Here is a 20,096-nt window from a genome sequence, read left to right on the forward strand (position 1 = left end):
GTTAATACCCCCGGTGATGGTAAGAGCTATGAAGAAAAAGGAAGCAGCAGGTGGAGAGGGGGATAGAGGATGGCTGGAGTTCCTCTTTCTGGTAATAGTGGGCAGGGATATTTATACCAACTCAACTCAGAAAACAACAGTCATTTTAAAAATAAAACTCTGGAATGAATATATATATACATATATCTTAAAAGGAATGTGTTACTAGGGCTCCCACCTCAGCTGACATCTTACTGAAACCCCATATTGATTTCATCCTGAGCCAAAAACTCCCACCTAAGCAGCCTCTGAATTACTGACCCATTAAAAATGTGAGATTAAAAAATGTTTAATTTTTTAAGCGATTAAGTTTTGGAGTTACTTGTTATGCAGAAATTCCTAATTAATACAGTGGCAAATTTTGATAACTAGCACAAGCAGCATTGTGACAGCTAACTTATCATCAGCAATAATGGAAGTCAAAAGACTGTGGGATGAAATCGTCAATGTGTTGAGAAGAAATAATTAGCAACCCAGAATTCAGCGCAGAATTTTCAAAAAATCTTTCAAGAATAAAGGAGAAATAAAGACACTTTCAAACAAACAAACAAACAAACAAAAATTAAAAACAGAGAGTTTGCTACCAGCAGACTACAGAAAGTTTAAAGAAAATTTTCAAGGCAGAAAGAAAATGATTCCAGACAAAAGGACTAAAATGCAAAAAAGAAAGAACAATGACAGCAAAACATGTGCCTCAATCTAAATGAGAATTAATGATGTAGAGTAAATATCTTAGTGATTTGTGAAGTTTAAAAAATCAAATTAAAATATCTGAGAAAAATAGCATATAGGTTGAAAGGGGCATGAATGAAGTTAAAGTATTCTAAATTAAAGTGTCATAGTTAAAGTGTTCAAGGACTATTGTGGAGGAGAGTAGAATTATTCATTAACATTAAATTTTGGTAAGTAGAAAATGTATATTGTTAACTGGTAGACTTATATTACTGAATATGAAAACCTATTATAAAGTTATAGTAATTAAGACAATAAGGTAGGTATTAGTGCAAGAATAGACAAACTGAACAATGGAACATAAGAGTCCAAATTCAGACCTATGTATAGACCATCACCTGATTTAGGACAAGGGTGGAGAAAAAGAAGATCTTTTAAATAAATTGGTGATAGGTCAATTGAATATTCATATTAATCCTTACTTTATAACATAAACAAAAATCAGTCCAGTTGGATTACAAATCCAAATGTGATAAGTAAAACAATAAATTTTTTAGAAGAAAATAGGAGAATATTTTTATGACCTTGAAGTGGGCATACATTTATTACATGGGATAAAAAATGCTAAACTTAAAGGACAAAATTGATAAATTGATCCACATTAAAATTAAGGACCAGACATTTCAGGTGCTTTTGGTGAGAGTATAAACTGGTACAACTCTTTCAGAAAAGTATTTAGCAGTAGTATTTACTAAAGCTGAACATTATGTCCAGCAATCTCATCCTTAGGTATATAACCAACAGAAATGCATACAAACATTCACCAAAAGACATATTCTAGAATGTTCCTAGAACACTCTTAATATTAACCCCAAACTGGAAACCACCCAATGCCCATCAGCAGTGCAGTGGGCAAATAAATACTGTTATATCATACAATGTGGAGTACACACAGCAATGAAAATAAAGAGACTACAACTACACACAACAATGTTGATGAATCTCACAAATACAGTATTGAGCAAAAGAAGTCAGACACAAAATAATACATATGATTCTATTTAAGTAAATTAAAAAAACAGGTTAAACTAATCTATGATGTTAGAAGCTACCTTTTATTTATTTTTTTAGCATTTTTTATTGATTTCTAAACATTTTACAATGTTGTGTCAAATTCCACTGTAGAGCACAATTTTTCAGTTATACATGAACATATATATATTCATTGTCACATTTTTTTCTCTGTGAGCTACCATAAGAAGCTACCTTTTAGAGGACAGTGACTACAAGGGGGCTCTGAAAAAAGAGCATCTTAGCAGAAGGTAAAGAATTTGAGCTGGGAGCATGTGTGGGCATATGCATATATCACCAAGGAATGCCATATTGCTTGACGCAAATCATGGTAAGAACATAAAATGGATGCTTTCTAGAGAATAAACTGCGGGGGATGCAAGTGTGCAATAATCTGTGTAAAAGAAAATAGGTGGTAGCAATGGAGGTGATGAGAAAAGTTATATTTTGAAGACAGAATCGACAGAATTTTCTGGTGGGTTGAACATAGTTTTGGAGAAAGAGGAGTCAAGGATGATCCTGCTTGAGCAATTCAATGTTTCTATTTATTGAGACAGGAAATACTGGGAGCAGAGCAGGTTTGGAAATGGACTTGTTAAATCTGAAATGCCTAATACACACCCAAGAGTCAATGTGCAGTTGGAATTAAGAATCCGAAGTGCTGAGAGAGATTGTGGCTGGGAACATATATTCAGGTGTTCTATAGTCTGAACGTTTGTGACCCTTTCAAACTCATATGCTGAAATCCTAATAATTGATGGTGGTTAGGAGGTGGGGCATTTGGGAGCTGATTGGGTCAGGAGGGTGGAACTCTCATGAATGAGATTAGTGACCTTAAAAAAGACACCTATGGGTCTGTCTCCCTAGCCCCTCCACCATGTAAGGACACAGCGAGAAGTCAGCAGTCTGCAACCTGGAAGAGGACTTTCACCAGAACCTGACTATGCTGGTATCCTGATCTTGGACTTCCAGCCTCCAAAACTGTGAGCAATAAATTTCTGATGTTTATAACCACCCAGTCTATGATATTTTGGTTATAGCAACCAGAACAGACAGAGATGGGGTGTTTGCAATATACATGCAGGGAGTTGGGGGTGTCTGCAAGGGAATGCCTGAAGCTGGGTAGGGAGAGAAGGGAGGATGTGACAAGTAGAGGTCAGTGAAGAAGTGATATGGCATTGGTACTAGTGGGTTTGAAAAAATTTTCAAACTGGGTACTAGAGTGTGTCTGTTGGAAAGAAATACATCCAAAAATTTGTGTGCATGTACTAAAAATAAGTAACATAAAATTTAACATCTTAACTACTTTAAAGTGTACAGTTCCATAGTGTTAAGTATATTCAGATTGTTGTGGAACACATCTCCAGAACTTTTTCATCTTGCAAAACTAAAACTCTGTGCCCATCAAACAATAACTCCCTCCCCCGCCCCACTTATTCCTGCAAACACCACTCTACTTTATGTTTCTATGAATTTGACTACTTTTGCTACCACTTAAATAAGTGGAATCATACAGTATTTGTCTTTTTATAGCAGAATTTTTACATTGGTAATATCTGGGTACTGTCATGTTTGTTTTCCTATACATCTCTGTTTTCATAAATGAACATTTGCTTTTTAAATAAGTTTAAAAACCATAAAATGCAACATTAATAGTTTCTATTTTTGAGTGACTCTGTATACCACATATAACAAATTTGTTGTGGAGTGCCTATTAAAAATGCCTCTTTACAGATGGAAAAATAAGATTAAAAAAAATTAGTAATTTGACCAAGATCACCAGCTGGAGGTGGTGGTGGTAGAGCTGGAATTTAAATACAGATTTTTATGATTCCTGAGTGCAAGCTTTTTACCACCCTGCTATGAAGGCTCAGGATCTGAGCATCATTTAATATTTAGTGAAAAACAATTTCAATTCCAAAAACATCTAAAACTTGATCCCATTATGTAAAAGCACACATAGGCAAAGAGGACACAAAATAACAAAAATGAACTTCAAATTTACTGTGTACTGAATGTTGACATTGGCACACCCCACCTCCACTCCCCAAACATCACCCATGAATAAGTACTGCATTTTTAATACTTTTAGAGAATTAAAATATGTGAAAGAGAGAAAGGAGGATGTGGGGAGAGGACACAAATCCAACAGAGCTGGGAGAAGTAGTGTGGAATACTAAGGTTTATTCAGAAATTTAAGTAGGTATAATACTGTACGTCTGCTCAAGTCTGGGTGGCTTAAACAACAGAAATTTATTTCTCACAGTTCTGGAGGCTGAGAAGTCCAAGATCAAGGTGCTGGCAAGGAAGGTTTCATTCTGAGGCATCTTCTTTTGGCTCATAGGCAGCCACCACCTCATTGTGTGCTAACATGACCTCTTCTCTGTGCTTGCAGGAGTGAGAGACAGAAGAGGAAAAGGGAGAGTTCATTGTCTGGTGTCGCTTCTTAAGGGCACTAATCCCATCATGAAGCCCCACTCTCATGATCTCATCTCCCTCTAACAATCTCCAAAAACCCCTTCTCCAAATGCCATTACATTGGGTGTCAGGGCTTCTCCATACATATTTTGAAAAGGAACTTTTAGAAAAATAAACGTAGAGGAAACTTGCCAATGTTTTGAAATCAATTACATCTATCTTCATAAAAACATGTCTCTTTGGAGAAATTAAAAGTCACATGAATGTCACACACAGCCCAGCTTCTGTCTCAGGAGTTTAAACCAACCAACATTTCGACTGCTTAGCTGTTCAACCCCATTTCATCGGGATGATGTAGTTTAAATAAGGTCATCTGTGTAGATGTACAACGTGTGTTTGGCACAATCAGTTGAAAGGGGATGACAAACAATGAGGGGTATTCAGATAATTGACTAGCAATTTGGAAAGTAGAAATGTTTAGATCTCAATTGTATCGGATGTAAAAACACAGACTCAAAATATAGGAAATAACCTTTTCAGTGACGTTGAGATGAGCAAAAGTCAAAAAATAAATTCTATACGGAGGGATGAGTTAAAATGGGATGGGGGACTGTTGAAGGGGACTGGCTCTCCCTGGAAGAAGGGGCTGCAGGTGCCACAGCTCAGACTCCATTTCCACCTTGTTTCTACCCGTCTCCAGTGTGTCTGGTGTCCCCAATTCCAGAGCAACTCGTCCTTTTCCAGAGAATAAACTCTAGTCTCCTTTGGGATGAGGGAAGGTGGTAATGTAAATTCGTGTTTACAACACAAAGATAAACTCATTCAGTTAAGCAGCCATATTTAACTGTATTTTTAACAAATTAACTTAAAAATGCCCCCTCTGTCTTAACAGTATGTCTGTTATGAGTCACAGCTCTTAGGGGGCTTATAAATTCTGATCCATTTGGAAAGAAATAAAAGAAACAAAAAGATTTCCCTACCTGTAAAGTCTAGGTGAGAAAGTATAGGAATTATTCTATTGTCATCATACATACATAATTCAATTCACTTCAAATCAAAATAATTCAACAAATATTTATTGAGTCCCTACTGTGTGCCAGGATCTATTCCAGATCCCTGCTCTTGTGTTGGTACATAATAGTAAGGGGAGATAGCAGTAAATAAGCATAATAAACATGTAAAGTGCCTAGTATGTTAGGTGATATGTGTTATGGACAAAGAAATAAAAAGTTAAGGGGGGTTGGGAAAATTGAAATTGTGGGGTAAGGGACAGGCTGCAATATCAGAATAGACATCAGTGAAAAGACAAGATTTGAGCAAAGATGAGAAGAGAAGGGTATACTATGAAAAGGAACAGCTAGTGCAAAGGCTTGATGGCAGGATCAGGCTGGAGTTCAGAAGGGAGATCTGGGCTAGAGATGCGAATTTGGCATTTAAATAAAGGTGACATTTTAAGCCATAAGACATGAGATCACTGAGGCACAGACGGTAGACAGAGAAAAGTAATGGTCATGGCTGTCACTAAAAGAAGCAATCAGAGAAACCCAAATTCTTGGGAAATCTAAGACCACAGAGACATGGAAGACTGTATATACAAGAAACAGTGTGCATCCCCACTCTGTCCTTCTGCCCATCAAAATCAAAGAAACTTAGGAGTTAGAGGCCAGTGTAGAATTTTTTTAAAAATATACTAATAGGAAAAATTTAGGGATAATGGTATATATATTCTGGATTAATAGCTTTACTTTTGATAGTTCACACAATGCACAGGCAGTTGAATTGTTTGTTCTGCCATTTAAGAGTAAGAAGTTGAACTTGACCAATCTCCAGTTATGTTTAAAGGACACAATATTTATCAATACAGTGAGGTACTAAGAGTTAACTCCTCCACTCCCTCTCTCACTTCCCTGCCTCAGTTTGACCCCTGTAGTCACCTTCTCCTTGGGCCTCTTTGGTGGGCCAATAGATGTGTTTCTCTGGGGGTTATCTGAAAGACCCTCCCACTCAACAGAAAGCACATTTGAATCTAATCCTGCACACTTGGCAAGTGGAAAATTAAAAACAATTAAAGTGGCAGCCACCAATCTCAATACATCTATCTTTAAAAAGGCATAAGTATGTATTAAGGTATTCTGGCCTAATTTTTTAAGGTGTAATAACAGCACTGTGGTTAAGTCTTAAAAGAGTGGTTATCTTTTAGAGACATATCCCAAAGCACTTGTGGATGAACAACAACAAAAAATCATTATGAACTGAAGTCTACGTAAATATCTCCATAAATAATTCACAGGTTTCCACAATGACATTACAATTGTGATTTTAAGAAACTTTTTGCCACAAAAAGGGATTGATAAGGAAATAAGACTTACGATATAAATGAACATACTAATTTGACATTAACTGATAATCTATTGTCAACACCAGTCATCTTACATGTTCTATAGCAGGAGTGGCAAACTACAACCCTCAGACTAAATGCAACCCAACACCTGTCTTTTAAATAAAGTTTATTGGAACACAGATACACCCATTCATTTATGTCAGTGTTTCTCAGCTAGAAACTGTCTTGCCCCACAGGGGGCTAGCAATGTCTGGGAAAATTTTTGGTTGTCACAATTGGTGGGAGGACTACTAATATCTAGTAGCCAGGGATACTGCTAAACACCCTAAAAAGCACAGGACAGCTGCCCATAACAAAGCATCTGGTCCCAATTATCAGCAGTGCCAAGGCTGAGATGCCCTGGTTTATACACTGTCTCTAGGTGCTTTTACATTGAAACAGTAGAGGTGAGCAGTCCTGACAGAGGCCATATGGCACATAAAACCTAACATATTTACTATCTGGCCCTTTGCAGAAAAAGTTTGCCAATTCCTCTCTACTAGAAACCGTAAAATTTAAGTACTTCATGTATAGTAGGTTATCTATCAAGTCTAGAAAACTCCCTTTAACATTATTTGTTCTAGAAATGAGACAATTGACATTTTAATTTATACCTCTTCTAGCCATATAAAGGGCTCTAATAAAAATTATGATATATTTTGATTCATTAAAGGGATATTTAAAACAGTGATTCTTAAAGCCAATCCACAGATCACTGACCTGCCATGATGATTTCACTGGCCCACAGTGACATGAGAAAAATAAAGACAATCTGGGGAGATTTTCATAAAGCTGATTTAATTCAGTGTAAAGGACAGTTCTCCATGATTATATCTTTCCTATAGTTTTAAGTATTACAATGCCCTTTCTTTTCTGAAACAATGCTGGCAAAATCTTTTCTAAAAAAATGTGGCAAAATTTAAAAGTTGTAATAGCGGATCAAATCAGTAAAAATAATTATTGGTTCTTGAAATCCAAAAGTCAGAAAACCACTGATTTAGAGGCTTTTACTCCAATTTGGGGATTTTCTGATGTTGAACATATTTCATACATCATTGCTGAAGGTATTTCTTAAATGTGTTTTGCAGTGTCGAATAAGTGATGAACTACAGCTGAAGGCTTTTCCACATTCATTACAATCATACGGTTTTTCTCCAGTATGAATCCTCTGATGTTTGGCAAAGGATGAATCATGCCTAAAGGCTTTCCCACAATGACTGCATTCATAAGGCTTCACTCCAGTATGGACTCTTTGATGGATAGAAAGATGTATTCTCTGGCTAAAGGCTTTCCCACATTCCTTACATTTATATGGTCTTTCCCCAGTATGAGTTCTCTGGTGCTGAGTTAGGTATGTGCTGTGACTGAAGGTTTTACTGCACACATTACAAATATAAGGTTTCACACCACTATGAATAATCTCATGTTGCCTAAGGTGTCTAATCTGAAAAAATGCTTTTCCACAGTCTTTGCATGTAAAAGTCTTCTCTCTGACATGAGTTCTCAGATGCTGGATCAGCCCAATGCTCTGGCTGAATGCTTTCTCACATACACCACATTCATAGGGCTTCTCCCCAGTATGAATTCTAACATGTTGAGTAAGAGATGATGGATGTCTGAAGGTTTTCCCGCATTCCTTACACTCGTAGGGTTTCTCACCAGTGTGGATTCTCTGATGTGGAATAAGGGATGAACTCTGGCTAAAGGCTTTTCCACACTCCTTGCATCTGAAAGGTTTCTCTCCAGTATGAATTCTCATATGTTCTGTAAGATGAATGAGCTGTTTGAAGATTTTTTCACAAATACTACATTCAAAGGTTTTCATCCTTGTATAACTCCTTGAATGATTAATCAAATCTAAATTGTATCTATTTTTCTTTCCAGATAGGTCATATTTACAGTGTCTTCTTCTTGAAGGACCTATTGGTCCGGGAACAACTTTTGAGCTCACATTAATACTTTTCTCAAATTTGTTAGGTTCTTGGCCTCTCTCCTGAGTGAGTGTTTTCTTGTGGATCAAGGGGATTTGCCCCTCACCCATTCCTTGGTTCTCCTGGTGGTTTTCTAACTTATGACATTTGGAGACTCTTCCCAATGTGGAAATCAAGGTGCTTCCTCTTGTGGACCTTTCCATCATCAAGCCATGGTGTAATTCTTCCCATGAAATGTCATTCTTTAAAGTTGACCCTTTGGTTTCTGTTTTGCTCTCCAAGTCTAAAAGAAATTAAAAAATATAAATGACCCATATTCACTGCCCTTGAAAAAATAAGTGGCCGTTCTGAGAACAGGAGGGGAAAAAATAACATATACTAGACACAGGAGGCTTGGGCTGTCTTCAAATATGATCTTGCCACCAGAGAGCTGATACAAAAGTAAAGGAATGGTCAAAGGAAAGAAGCTGTTAAAAGTGAAGTGACTTTAAGAAACTGGGAGGAGTTCATCCATGTGAACTGCAAGAGGAAATGGACTAAGAAGAATCTTAGCATTACTGTACGGGCAAATATCAAGAGATAAGACAGAGATAAAGATTCTAACACCATATCATCTCAAGCCCATATTTCTATGACAAAATTTTCTTTATTAAAAAAATTCAAGTCTTCATCTATAGTTTTTGCATGTTAAAATAAAACATTATATAAAAGTAATACATTTACTAAAAAGGGATAGCCTCTCTCAATCTCATCCCCATTCCTTCCAGTCTCTTAGGATTTTGAAATGCATTTGTTCACACATTTCCCAACAATACGTATATGTAAAGGTGTGAATTTGTATATAAATGGTGATATACATTTCTACAAAAAAAGGGGGATCATGGAATGCACACTGTTCTGCATCTGTTTTGTTTTGTTTTGTTTTAACTCAACTATATCATATGGGCTTCCTCCCATGTCTGCACATTTAGATTTATCTCATTCTTTTTAACAACTGTATTGCATTCCACTTATGGATACATTATTTTGACTTTTCCTTACTGAAAAATACTTAGGCTGTCTCAAAGTTTTCACTTTATCATTCATTATACATAAATTTGTATACTTGTCTGTCAATATTTCATATGATTTATGAAAGAGGATGCATTGAGTTATAAATATGTGTGTTCTCAGTGAATATGGGTGCCTTTTCCTGAAAACTCACTGGATTTTATCAACCTTCATAATTTTTGCCTACATAAGAGATGAAAAATGGCTTCTTAATTTGTGACAAAAAACTGATTACACTGTAAAATCTTAAAGGATAGAGAATATATATTCTGTCTATAGTATACATGAGACAACAATTTTGGAAGAGGGAGTGTCCTGGATTTTTACCCTCTAGTCCTATCCAACCATTCTGGACCATGCCATCCTAAGATGTTTCCCATTCACAGCAAAACCTTATTCCCCAGGATTTCTAACCTCATTTTAGTAATAGCCCATAAATTACTCAGTAATAGCTGGATAAGTTTTGGAGTAAACTTAAAAAGCAAGTAAAGATATTTAGATCACTTACTACAGGGAATAAGGAGTTACTTGACTTTTCTTTTAGGGTAAGAACAAGATAAATGCGATATTTCATGTGGTCAAATCTGGCAGTAACATTCAAAATGATTCAGAAAAAGAAAATAAGACATCAATAAATGCAACTAGAAATTACAGTGATTGGCATGAGATGATGGGGACTGGCTTAGCAATGTTATCCACGGAGATGTAGACACTGTCTAGCAGGTAATATTAAAGAAGGAACCACTGGGAATGAAGCGAAAACAGAGCAGAAAGCATGATACATTCTTGATACCATGATTTCCAGTCTCAGAGGCTGAGAGAACAGGAGGACTCAGGATGAGAACTTTGTTTGGGAGAGAAAAAAGCTTCTTTTTTTGGATCTACTGGGTTTGAAGTGACAACATTTATATAGAGATGCCCCAAACACCAGGGACATGCAGGAATAGAGTTCATATGAATGGATAAGACAAAGAGGAAAATATGAAGAAGACAGGTGTCAAAGGGATAGCTGAAACCATTACTGTGCATTTGTGGGAGATGGTACAGAAACAGAGGAACAGCGTGAAAGACAGAGGCCCCTCAGGGGTAGTGGGAGGGGCCGCGGGTTGTCCGCTGAAATCGCTCCTCCCCCATGAAGTGAATGAGAGGGCAAAGCGACATGAACCATTCCAGGCTGGCCCCTAAAAGCCTCCCCAATAAGCCTTTTTTCCCTACTGCTGGCTAATCTTAGACGATATTGCAGCCCTAGGGGATGGTGGAGCCACCATATGGAAGGAATCTCTGTCCCTGAATTGCCAGGTGGAAAAGAATTGTCCATTGCACTAAACAATTCCCCAGACCAGTACACGAGAGAGAAATTCCTATTTTGTTTGAGCCAAACCTTAGAGTCTATTTACTACAGTAGTTCAGCCTGTCCTAACAGAGGCATAAATGATATATCTGCATTAAAAAGGATACTGATGAGAAGCACTGAAAAAGCAATAAGAGAGGGGACAAAAATTATTAAACTAGCTGGTAGAAAAAAAGATGCCAAGAAGGTAGTGAAGTCTGTATAACCTAATGCTGCACTGCAGAATAGCGCCATAAGACCGTGAACCATGGAGCTAGGATGATTAGAATTCAAATACTGACTGCACCAAGTAGCAGCTAAATGGATCATGGACAGATTTCTTAACCTAAGAGCCTTCTTTTCCTTTTGCAAGATGGGGTTAAAGAAGGCTCAGAACTCACAGAAGCCAGCCTGGAAAAGAGCTGTCATAATTACTGTTCCTAGAAGCTGAAGAAGACTGTTAAAAGCCATTGAATTTGGTAAGAAGGAACTCGGCAGTGATTTCTGACTGTCATAAATTATCTGATATAAAAGTTAAATGGCACAAGTTTGAAAGAGTGTTGGAATTGAAGCTATGAGCACAGAATAAGATTTAGGAAAAAAAAATTTAAATGGAATCATCAGAGAAAGCGAAAGCCATGATAAAACAACTTGAGATTCCAGGGAAGGGTGCTGTCTTTAATGAGGAGAGATCCATGAATATCTGAATGTACAGGAGAAAGAAACCATTATCAGGGTAAGGTTTGGAACCCGGGGAAAAGCAAGGAAACCACAAAAGTCAGGTCAGGAGAGATGGTGAAGGCAGCTAACCCTGATGAGAAAGGCATCTCTTTTCCTCTGACTCCAGAGAAACTAACGAGAAGAGGCAAGTGCAGGAAAGCAGGGACAGAGTGCTAATCAGGTTTCTTGTAAGTCTCACCCAGGTGGCCTCAGCCATCCCCATGGCCTGCAGAAGCCTTTAAGCAGAGCTCTCTGGCAAACATGACAAAGGCCCTGCCTGCCTTGCTCTTACCTGGACTCGGACCTCCTGAAACCTCTCTCTCCGTCAGCCATGGCTCCTCTCCTTTCTCCAACTGGGAAATCACACCAGGTTTGGAAAGCTGACATCCTGCTCATGGAGAAGAAAAAACTGCATGTGCTGAGGTCAAAAAGGCATCCCAAGAATTTTCTTTGTCTTTCAGGCCTTCTGAAGGGTAGAGCAGAAAGACCAGGGCAGAGAAGACCACAGGAATCCTGACTTGCTATTCAGAAGGAACCAGAAATCTCTAACACAGAACCCAAAGCCCAAGCATAGCACTTAGCTTAGAAATAAAGATTTTTATTCCAATAGGCAGGTTCTAGTTACAAAGGGAGCCCAATCCTTACCCACTGAGACCAGGTGCCCATAGTTCTCCAGCATCACCTCCCGGTACAGATTCCGGTGAGAAGGGGCCAGCTGCTTCCACTCCTCCTGGGTGAAGTCCACACATATGTCCTTGAAGGTCAACAGTTCCTAGAACACCAAACATGTTCCCTTTCAGCCAGAGTTCAGGAAGTTGGTCTAAACTTGTCGAGATGCTAAGAGACTCTAGCCAAGTTTCTCTGGCCACCCTCTTGAAAGCTGTTCGGCTGATTCTCTGCTGGAGGTTACAAAACAATGCAGGGAGTGTATAAGTTGTCTTTTTCAACTTACAATTTGGCTGAAGGCAAAATACTCATGAACTCTATGAAGGAAGGTGACAGAACAGTATACAGTAATTTAGATTAAGGACAATAAAGATTAGGAAAACTTGAGAAAGGGGGAAGTCCAAAAGGGGCTAAGGCCACAAGAGAAGACAAGGACCCTGGTGGGGCTGAAAGAACTGGTTAAAATGAGAATATTTCAGTATGGGTAAAAGACCGTGGGCTCGGCATTTCTGTTAGTAAGAAAAGTAGGCGAGAACAGCACATTTTTGGAGAGGGCGTGACTTCCACCTAGTAAGGAAGTTCCTTTGACCAAGGCAGACACTGTATTGTGAAATATAAGAGCCAGTTATGAACAATCTACACAAATTAAATAACCATTAGACAGTTATTTTTTTAAACGTTACCAAATGTGAAGAGAACCCAGGAGCCAGAAGGCTGAGATAAGAACAAATTCCTTAAGGATGGAGACTATTTTAATGCTTTTTATGTATTTTAAATAATTCTGGAGTGCAGTTCAGGCCTATTGGGCTAACACTGGCATCCATCTCTAAGAATATCTCCTTCTATATCAGTTTTCTCTGATTTCTCTGTAATTCTCTTGAGTTTCCCTATGCTTCTGGGATTTGCTTGTGCAGAGCTTTGCCTGCTGCCAGTGCTACTGTCTTCTGATGAGCTCATTTATGATACACAGACACTACTGGGCCGCCCTTGGAAGTTTCCCTTCCTTGTCTGCTCAGCTGATTTAGTTTGCGCCCTTTGTGACCTGCCAGTAGCTTCTCTACTCACTTTTCTATTCATCTACAATTCTGCTCCAGGAACATGACCAAAAATCCTCTTTTAAAGGTCACTAATGAAGTGTATACAGCTCCAAGAATATCAGAATCTCACTCTGTTCTTTTTAAAAGGTTGCTTTAAAAATGTTTTACAATGTTTGTTTTTCCCCTGGAGGACATCCGGAGAGGTTTAAGGGCAAGAACTACATTATATACTTTTATACACACACACACACACACACACACACACACACACACACACACACACACAAAAACACACTCAACATGACTTGTAAATTTGCTGGATTAATGACTAGAGGTTTGCTAGAAACAAGAGGGTTCCTGAAGAAGGTTACTACCAATGGTGGAAATTATCTGTGAAATCAATTCACACAGCTTGGTTTTGAACAAGCTAAGAAAATCTAATCCAGGAAGTCGAGTCAAAGAAAATTAAAAGTCCAGGGCCCTTAAAAATCTGAGAAACAACTTCAAGAAAGTTACAGGATATTCCAACCCACCTGGGGTTCTGCTGTTAGGGACCCAGAGGTCACCTCATCCTCAAAACATTCTCTCTGGGTCTCATCAGCATCCTGCGATGGCAGAGCTGAGGAAGGAAAAGAGCTATGAGGTTTGTATCTTCCCAAACCCCCAAATAGAAAAGCTGCCTGCAGACCCACTCCTATCTCACACATTTCACAAAGAGGGACATTGAGAGTAACGCAAAAGCAGACTGGAGCCTCCATGGTGAGGAGGAGCTGCAGGGCACTGATTGGGGGATGAATGTTTCCCAATGGCCAATGCTGGTCCAAAAGCACAGACCTATCAGGACATTCCTTTGTTCAAAAATCCTCAGACGTTTTCCATTTACAAGAAAGAAAAATCCAAGCACTTTACCATAAACTTCAAGATCCTCTACAACCAGTCCAAAGCTGCTTCTCCAAGTATTACCTGCCTCTAAACACCATCCTTTACGCACTGGACACATCCACCGCATAATCCTATTCACCATTCTTTGACTATACTTGACCTATGGCAACCATCTCAGTACTTTACCCCAAACCCTACTCAGTGAAAAACTGAGATATCCTTCTAGACCAGTTCAAGTGAAGCTTTTTCAGACCTCCTTAATGAGAAAAAAGCTTCCTCTCCCTTGTATCCCTGTAAAGTTGGGTTTTTATCTCCACTCTGGTATCTAACTCAGGCTACCTCCTATTATGTTTATTTTTATAATTATCTCCCCCAATTGAGTATTATTAGCATGAGTAAATGCATAGAAATTATATCTGGTTCATTTTTTCCCATCTGCTTAAGTTAAGCTTAATACCCTGCCAGGCTGCTAGAATTCAAGAAACACTGGCTGAATTTGAGGCATTAAAAATATGAACTAGTAACTAAGGCACACGAATTACTGTCCTTGTGTTTTTCCCCTAACTTTTTATCATGATATTGAACAGCCACATATCTACTACCTACGTTCAACGATCGTTAACATTTGCCATATGTGCTTCATCTACCTGTATTTTTTTTTCTGAACCACTTCAACATTGCAGACATCATGATACTTCCTCCCTAAATACTTCAAAGAATCTTCTGCATAACCATAAAAACATTTATCATACTTCAGAGAGTTAACAATAATTCCATAGTATCATCTAAATATTCAGTCCGTATTCAGATTTCTTCAACTGTTTCCAAACTGTCTTTTATTCTGGATTTTATCCAAACTAGGAGCCAATCGAGGCTCATACAGTTAAAGGGGTTGTTATTCAAAGTCTCTCTTACTCTAGATAGTACTTCCCTTTTTTTTTTCATGACATTGGCTTTTTAAGAGACCAGCACCATCTTACTATATCCTCATGGTGGGTTTATCTTACTTCTCCATCCCTGTAATTTCTTTAAACCAGAACTTAGGCCTTTAAGTTTAATTTGTATCAGGCTAAACACTTTAAACAGGGATACTTCATGGGTGATACCATGTGCTTTACATTATATGACCCAGAAGGCTCAAACAGTCAGGTTATCCCATCACTGGGACACTTGGTTAAGATAGTGACCACCAGATCTTGCAGTTGGAAAAGTATGTTCTTTCCCTGGCATTTAGCAAGTGATTTGTGGGGGCAATACTTTGACACCATGTGAATATTTTGTTCCCCAACAACCTTCCAGTTATTTCACTTACAGTAAAATATTCCATCATTCCTTCTACATTTATTATTAGCAGGTATTTTCTGAAAATTATCTAAAAAGCAAGGTAAATGCTGCATCCTTCATTCCCATAATAATCTATTTTCAAAGTGATAAATCAGTGTATTAGCCACTTCTAATGTTGGCATGAATTTTTCCCTGCTTCTTAATTTTAAGTGTTATCATGGACTTACGGAATGTTATTTACTCAAGATGTTACAATCAGTCTGGACACTTAAACTGTCCCAAGTTTGAACTGGGCTGTTGCATCCTTCTGGTACACGTCCATTAGTCTTTGAGTTCTTCTTTACTTTTCTAGCACAAGATACTCCAGGCTCACTTGGTACTTTCCTTGCTGCCTTCTACTTTGGACCTACCCACCAGGCACCTGGACAGGTCACTCATTTGATTCACATTTCTTCACTGTAATATCAGGAAAATCAAGCAAGTCCTCCCAGCCCCACACAGCCATGGGGAAGATAAAAAGAAATAACATACACAGTCATGACACTGAAATACTGGTTTTAGGTTGAGCTAACCACCACTATGGAAAACACCAGGCCAGAAGTAATAATCAAGTAACTCCAGAGATCTTTTACCCAACTGTCTCCCCCAAGAGATGCTTCTGCTCCAGTGTCTACTTTCCTTCCCACACTAGAGGATGCTGCTTTTCCTGCCTCCCACCCAGCAATCTATTCTCACCTTCTTCAAATATCTTCATCACATCCTCCCACACGGGTGCCCCCTCTTTGGCCTTCTCTGGATGGTGCAACTTCACCCAGGTGCTGGCCTCGGTGGGCAGGGTGATCAGGAGCTGCTGGAGCATGATGGCTTCAGTGTTCCTTTCTGGAGAACTCTGGTGCAGCCCACAAGGCAGAGAGTCCTGCCTTGGCTTGTCCACTTTGACGAGGAAACTGCTGGAAACTGTGATGGGAGGTTTCACAGATGCACAGGTGTCCTCCACTCTCAGGAACCCTGGGAACATACAATGCCAAAATCGGGAGTCTGGACCTTTTACTCTCCAGGCTCTCAAGGAATATCTCCCATTCTTGAGTTCCATCTGTCTCCTCAGCAGGCAGGTGGAAGCTCCAGGTCAGGGGACCTCTACAGTCCCCTGACGATGCTAAGCAGAAAACATCAAGAGTCAGCAAAAGGATCTAGAAAGTTCACTCACATGGTCAGAATTCTAGAACTTGCACCAATCACTGAAAAGTTTTTTCTACAAAAGATACACAGAGACAGTGGATATACACAGTTTACATGGTCTGAAACACTATGCTGGTGTCGTGAAGCGTAAAGAGACAAATAAAACCCAATTCTTTGTTTCAGGCAGTACTATATTTAAAGTAGTCTGAGATTTGTAATCAAGAAGGATCTGGGTTTGAATCCCAGCTCCTTCACTAGTTGGCTGTGGCAAATCGCATAACCCCTCTTACCCCGTTTCCTCCTCCTTAAACGGAAAGATAAACCTTTCTCCAGGGCTGGACCGGCCGGTCCCAGCCCTCGCAGCCTTTGTCTGAGCCCGACTCTGGGGCGCGGAGCGCACCGCGCGCCACGGGAGATGGCGGGCCGGGCGGAGGTGGCGCTTCCCGGTTCGTCCCCTCCCCAGACCAAGAGAGCCCCCGTTCACCCCTCTCACCTGCCTGTACCACACACCTTCGCCCTCTCGCCTCTGCGGGCGGGTCTCCGCACTGCGACGAGATGCTCCGAAGTAGCGCAGCCCGGCCTTTGCGCGTGCGCGGTAGAAGCCTCCGCTCGCGGTTCCCAGCGTCCTCCGGGGTAGCCCGCCCGCCGCCAGGCGCCTCCCGGGAGGCGCGCTCGGCGGTCCCGACTCTCTGGGTTTGCCCGCAACCGGGGGCCGAACCCAGGTGAGGCAGTCGCTCCTGCGGAAGGTGTTGGAGGCTGTGTCGTCGTCCCCACCGGACACTACTGAAGAGAACCAGTTCTCCTCTGCCAGGAATTGACGTGTAAATGTTTCCGTGGGGAGACTTGAAACCCTTGACAAAGGGAAACATCTTTTTTTTTTCGGTCGAAACAACATTGCTTGTTTTAAAAGAATCTATGCCACTTTCACGTAATATGAACGTGGAAAAGACTGAAAGTGCAATATAGTCAAGTGTTTTCAGTAAAAGAATACCATGATCGGGTTGTTTTTTGTTCTACTGTTCAATTAATTCTTACGTTAATTGCTTTCCTTATATTTCTGAAATGCCACAAAATACAAATTATGACCTATAATCTCACCAGGCAGAGTAAGCATTGCTAACATTTGCTGCACAAATGTACCTATCTACACGCACACGCACAGACTCACTCACACACACCATTTATGTTTTTGTTTTTTCATGCATTTTAATTTTTTTTGCAAAAAAATGATTATACTGTAATGCTGTTTTCTCTTCTACATCAATAGCTTACAAAAATAACAATTTAGAAAATGGAATAAAACTGTGATCGCTAGCTGTTACGAACTGAATGTTTGTGTCTCCCACATCCAGCCCCCCAAATTCATGTTGAAGCCCTAATCCCTAGTGTAGCTATATTTAGTATTTGTAGTAAGGAAGTACAGATCTTCCTGGACTTATGATGAGGTTACATTTGGATAAACTCGTAGTAAATTGAAAATATCATAAGTCAAAAATGCATTTAATACACCTACTGAAAATCTTAGCCTAGCCCGCCTTAAATATGCTCAGAAAGCTTACATTACCCTACAGTTGGGCAAAATCATCTAAGAGAAAGCCTATTTTATAATAAAGAGTTGCATATCTTGTAATGTACTGAATAGTGTACTGAAAGTGAAGAACAGAATGCTTGTCTGGGCACAAAATGGTTGTAAAGTGTATTGTTTTGCCCTTGTGATCATGGCTGACTGGGAACTGAGGCTCACTGCCACCACCCAGCATCATGCGAGAGTATCATACTCAACATTGCTAGCCTGGGAAAAGATCAAAATTCAAAATTTAAAGTATGGTTTCTACTGAATGCATATCCCTTTCACACCATCCTAAAGTTGGAAAAATCGTAAGTTGGGGATTGTCTGTATTTAAGATTAACAGGTCCTAAGAATGGGCCCTCAACCCAAAGGATTTGTGTCCTTTTAAGAAGAGACACCAGAAGGCTCAATACCTCTCTGAAGGCAGACACTGAGGAAAAGTCATGTGAAGATTTAGCAAGAAATCACCATGTACAAACCAGGAAAAAAGAGCCCTTACCACAAACTGACCCTTCCAGATCTTGATCTGGGACTTCCAGCCTTCAGAACTATGAGAAAATAAATTTATGTTGTTTAAGCCACAGAAAGCTTTGATATTTTGTTATAGCAGCCCAAGCAGACTAATATACTAGCATATAGTATTTACAGAGTATGAAGGTTTCTTTTTAAATGCACAACGTATTTTAATCAATTTAGTCCTCTTAACAACACCTTGAGGCAAATACTATTATCATTCCCACTTTACGGATAAGAAAACTGAGGTTTGGAGAAGTTAAATAACTTGCCTTGCATCATACAGCTCGCAAATAGTGGATCCAGGCAGTCTGTACTTCTACCCACTACTCAACAGAAACACAGCATAAAATACAGTAAAATGCTAATGGTAGGGTTTAGGTATTGGTGCATGAGTGCTCCTGGAAAAATATTGCTAAGAATAAACAATAAGAATTATGCAAGACATTATATATAAAACCACACCAAAAGTTTGCTGATTTAAATGGAGACAATAGTGACATACACCATATTTATGGATTGAAATAGAACATTCTAAATACATCACTCTTCTTCCACTTTAATGCTCCCCAATCAAAATCTCAACTTTCAAAAAAAAAAAAAAAAACTAAATTAAATGACTCTAAAGTTGACCTGGAATGGTAAATATTCCAGAAAGGCCAATAAAACTTCCAACAATAATACAGTCAGACTTGACCTACCAATATAATTGTATATAATGGGTATAATTTGCCCTATTATCTTGTATTATAGAGGCATAATAATTAAAATAATATTCCAACCCTAATAGCAATGAGAAGCTAAAATTATTCAGAATAAATTTAATAATAAGAAAATGAAAATAAAAATTATTAAAAGTCATAAAACAAGATTCGAATAAATGTTAAAGCTTATAATATTTGAGGAAGATTTGATAACATAACTATCAAATAATATAAAACTTTGTTACAATTCCTATTAAAATTTCAACAGGAGGAGGGTGCAGCTCAAGTGGTAGAGCACATGCTTAGCATGCAGGAGGTCCTGGGTTTAATCCCCAGCACCTCCTCTAAAAAATAAAGAAATAAATAAACCTAATTACCCCCCCAAAAAAAGAATTAAAAAAAAATTTTAAAAAATTTCAACAGGGTTTCACTTTGACTTTGGAACTAGATAAAAAGATCTTACTGTGTAGCACAGGGAAATATATACAAGATCTTGTGGTAGTTCACAGCGAAAAAAAAATGTAACAATGAATATACGTATGTTCACGTATAACTGAAAAATTGTGCTCTACACTGGAATTTGACACAACATTGTAAAATGACTGTAACTCAACAAAAAAAAAAGTTTAAAAAAATCTTAAAATTTACAT

General features: G+C 38.8%; 1 protein-coding gene across 5 annotated transcripts; it reads right to left on the bottom strand.

The window, feature by feature from the left end:
- Positions 1-7,357: 7,357 nt before the first annotated feature.
- Positions 7,358-18,819, bottom strand: ZFP69B (ZFP69 zinc finger protein B). 5 transcript variants are annotated; one of them, XM_064493696.1, is made up of 7 exons: positions 18,729-18,819; positions 17,153-17,510; positions 16,216-16,488; positions 13,848-13,933; positions 12,257-12,383; positions 11,904-11,999; positions 7,358-8,794 (listed from the first exon to the last, which is right to left on the bottom strand). In XM_064493696.1, the coding sequence occupies exons 3-7, from the start codon at positions 16,337-16,339 to the stop codon at positions 7,626-7,628; spliced, it is 1,602 nt and encodes a 533-aa protein (XP_064349766.1). In that variant the 5' UTR covers positions 16,340-16,488; positions 17,153-17,510; positions 18,729-18,819; the 3' UTR covers positions 7,358-7,625. The 5 variants fall into 5 exon arrangements, with proteins under 5 accessions (XP_064349766.1, XP_031320745.2, XP_010995255.2 ...); XM_031464885.2 differs by lacking the exon at positions 18,729-18,819 and having other exon boundaries at positions 17,170-17,624; XM_010996953.3 differs by lacking the exon at positions 18,729-18,819 and having other exon boundaries at positions 17,153-17,624.
- Between the last annotated feature and the right edge of the window lie 1,277 nt (positions 18,820-20,096).

This window comes from Camelus dromedarius, chromosome 14 (assembly GCF_036321535.1).
Source record: "Camelus dromedarius isolate mCamDro1 chromosome 14, mCamDro1.pat, whole genome shotgun sequence".
NCBI classification, from domain to species: domain Eukaryota; kingdom Metazoa; phylum Chordata; class Mammalia; order Artiodactyla; family Camelidae; genus Camelus; species Camelus dromedarius.

Coding starts and splice junctions, on each gene's coding strand:
- ZFP69B (XM_031464885.2), bottom strand. CDS start 17,554: ATGTTGTTTCGACCGAAAAAAAAAAGATGTTTCCCTTTGTCAAGGGTT. Junction 16,489..17,169: donor GCAGAGGCGAGAGGGCGAAG/GTGTGTGGTACA, acceptor GTATGTTCCCAG/GGTTCCTGAGAGTGGAGGAC. Junction 13,934..16,215: donor GATGAAGATATTTGAAGAAG/GTGAGAATAGAT, acceptor TTCCTTCCTCAG/CTCTGCCATCGCAGGATGCT.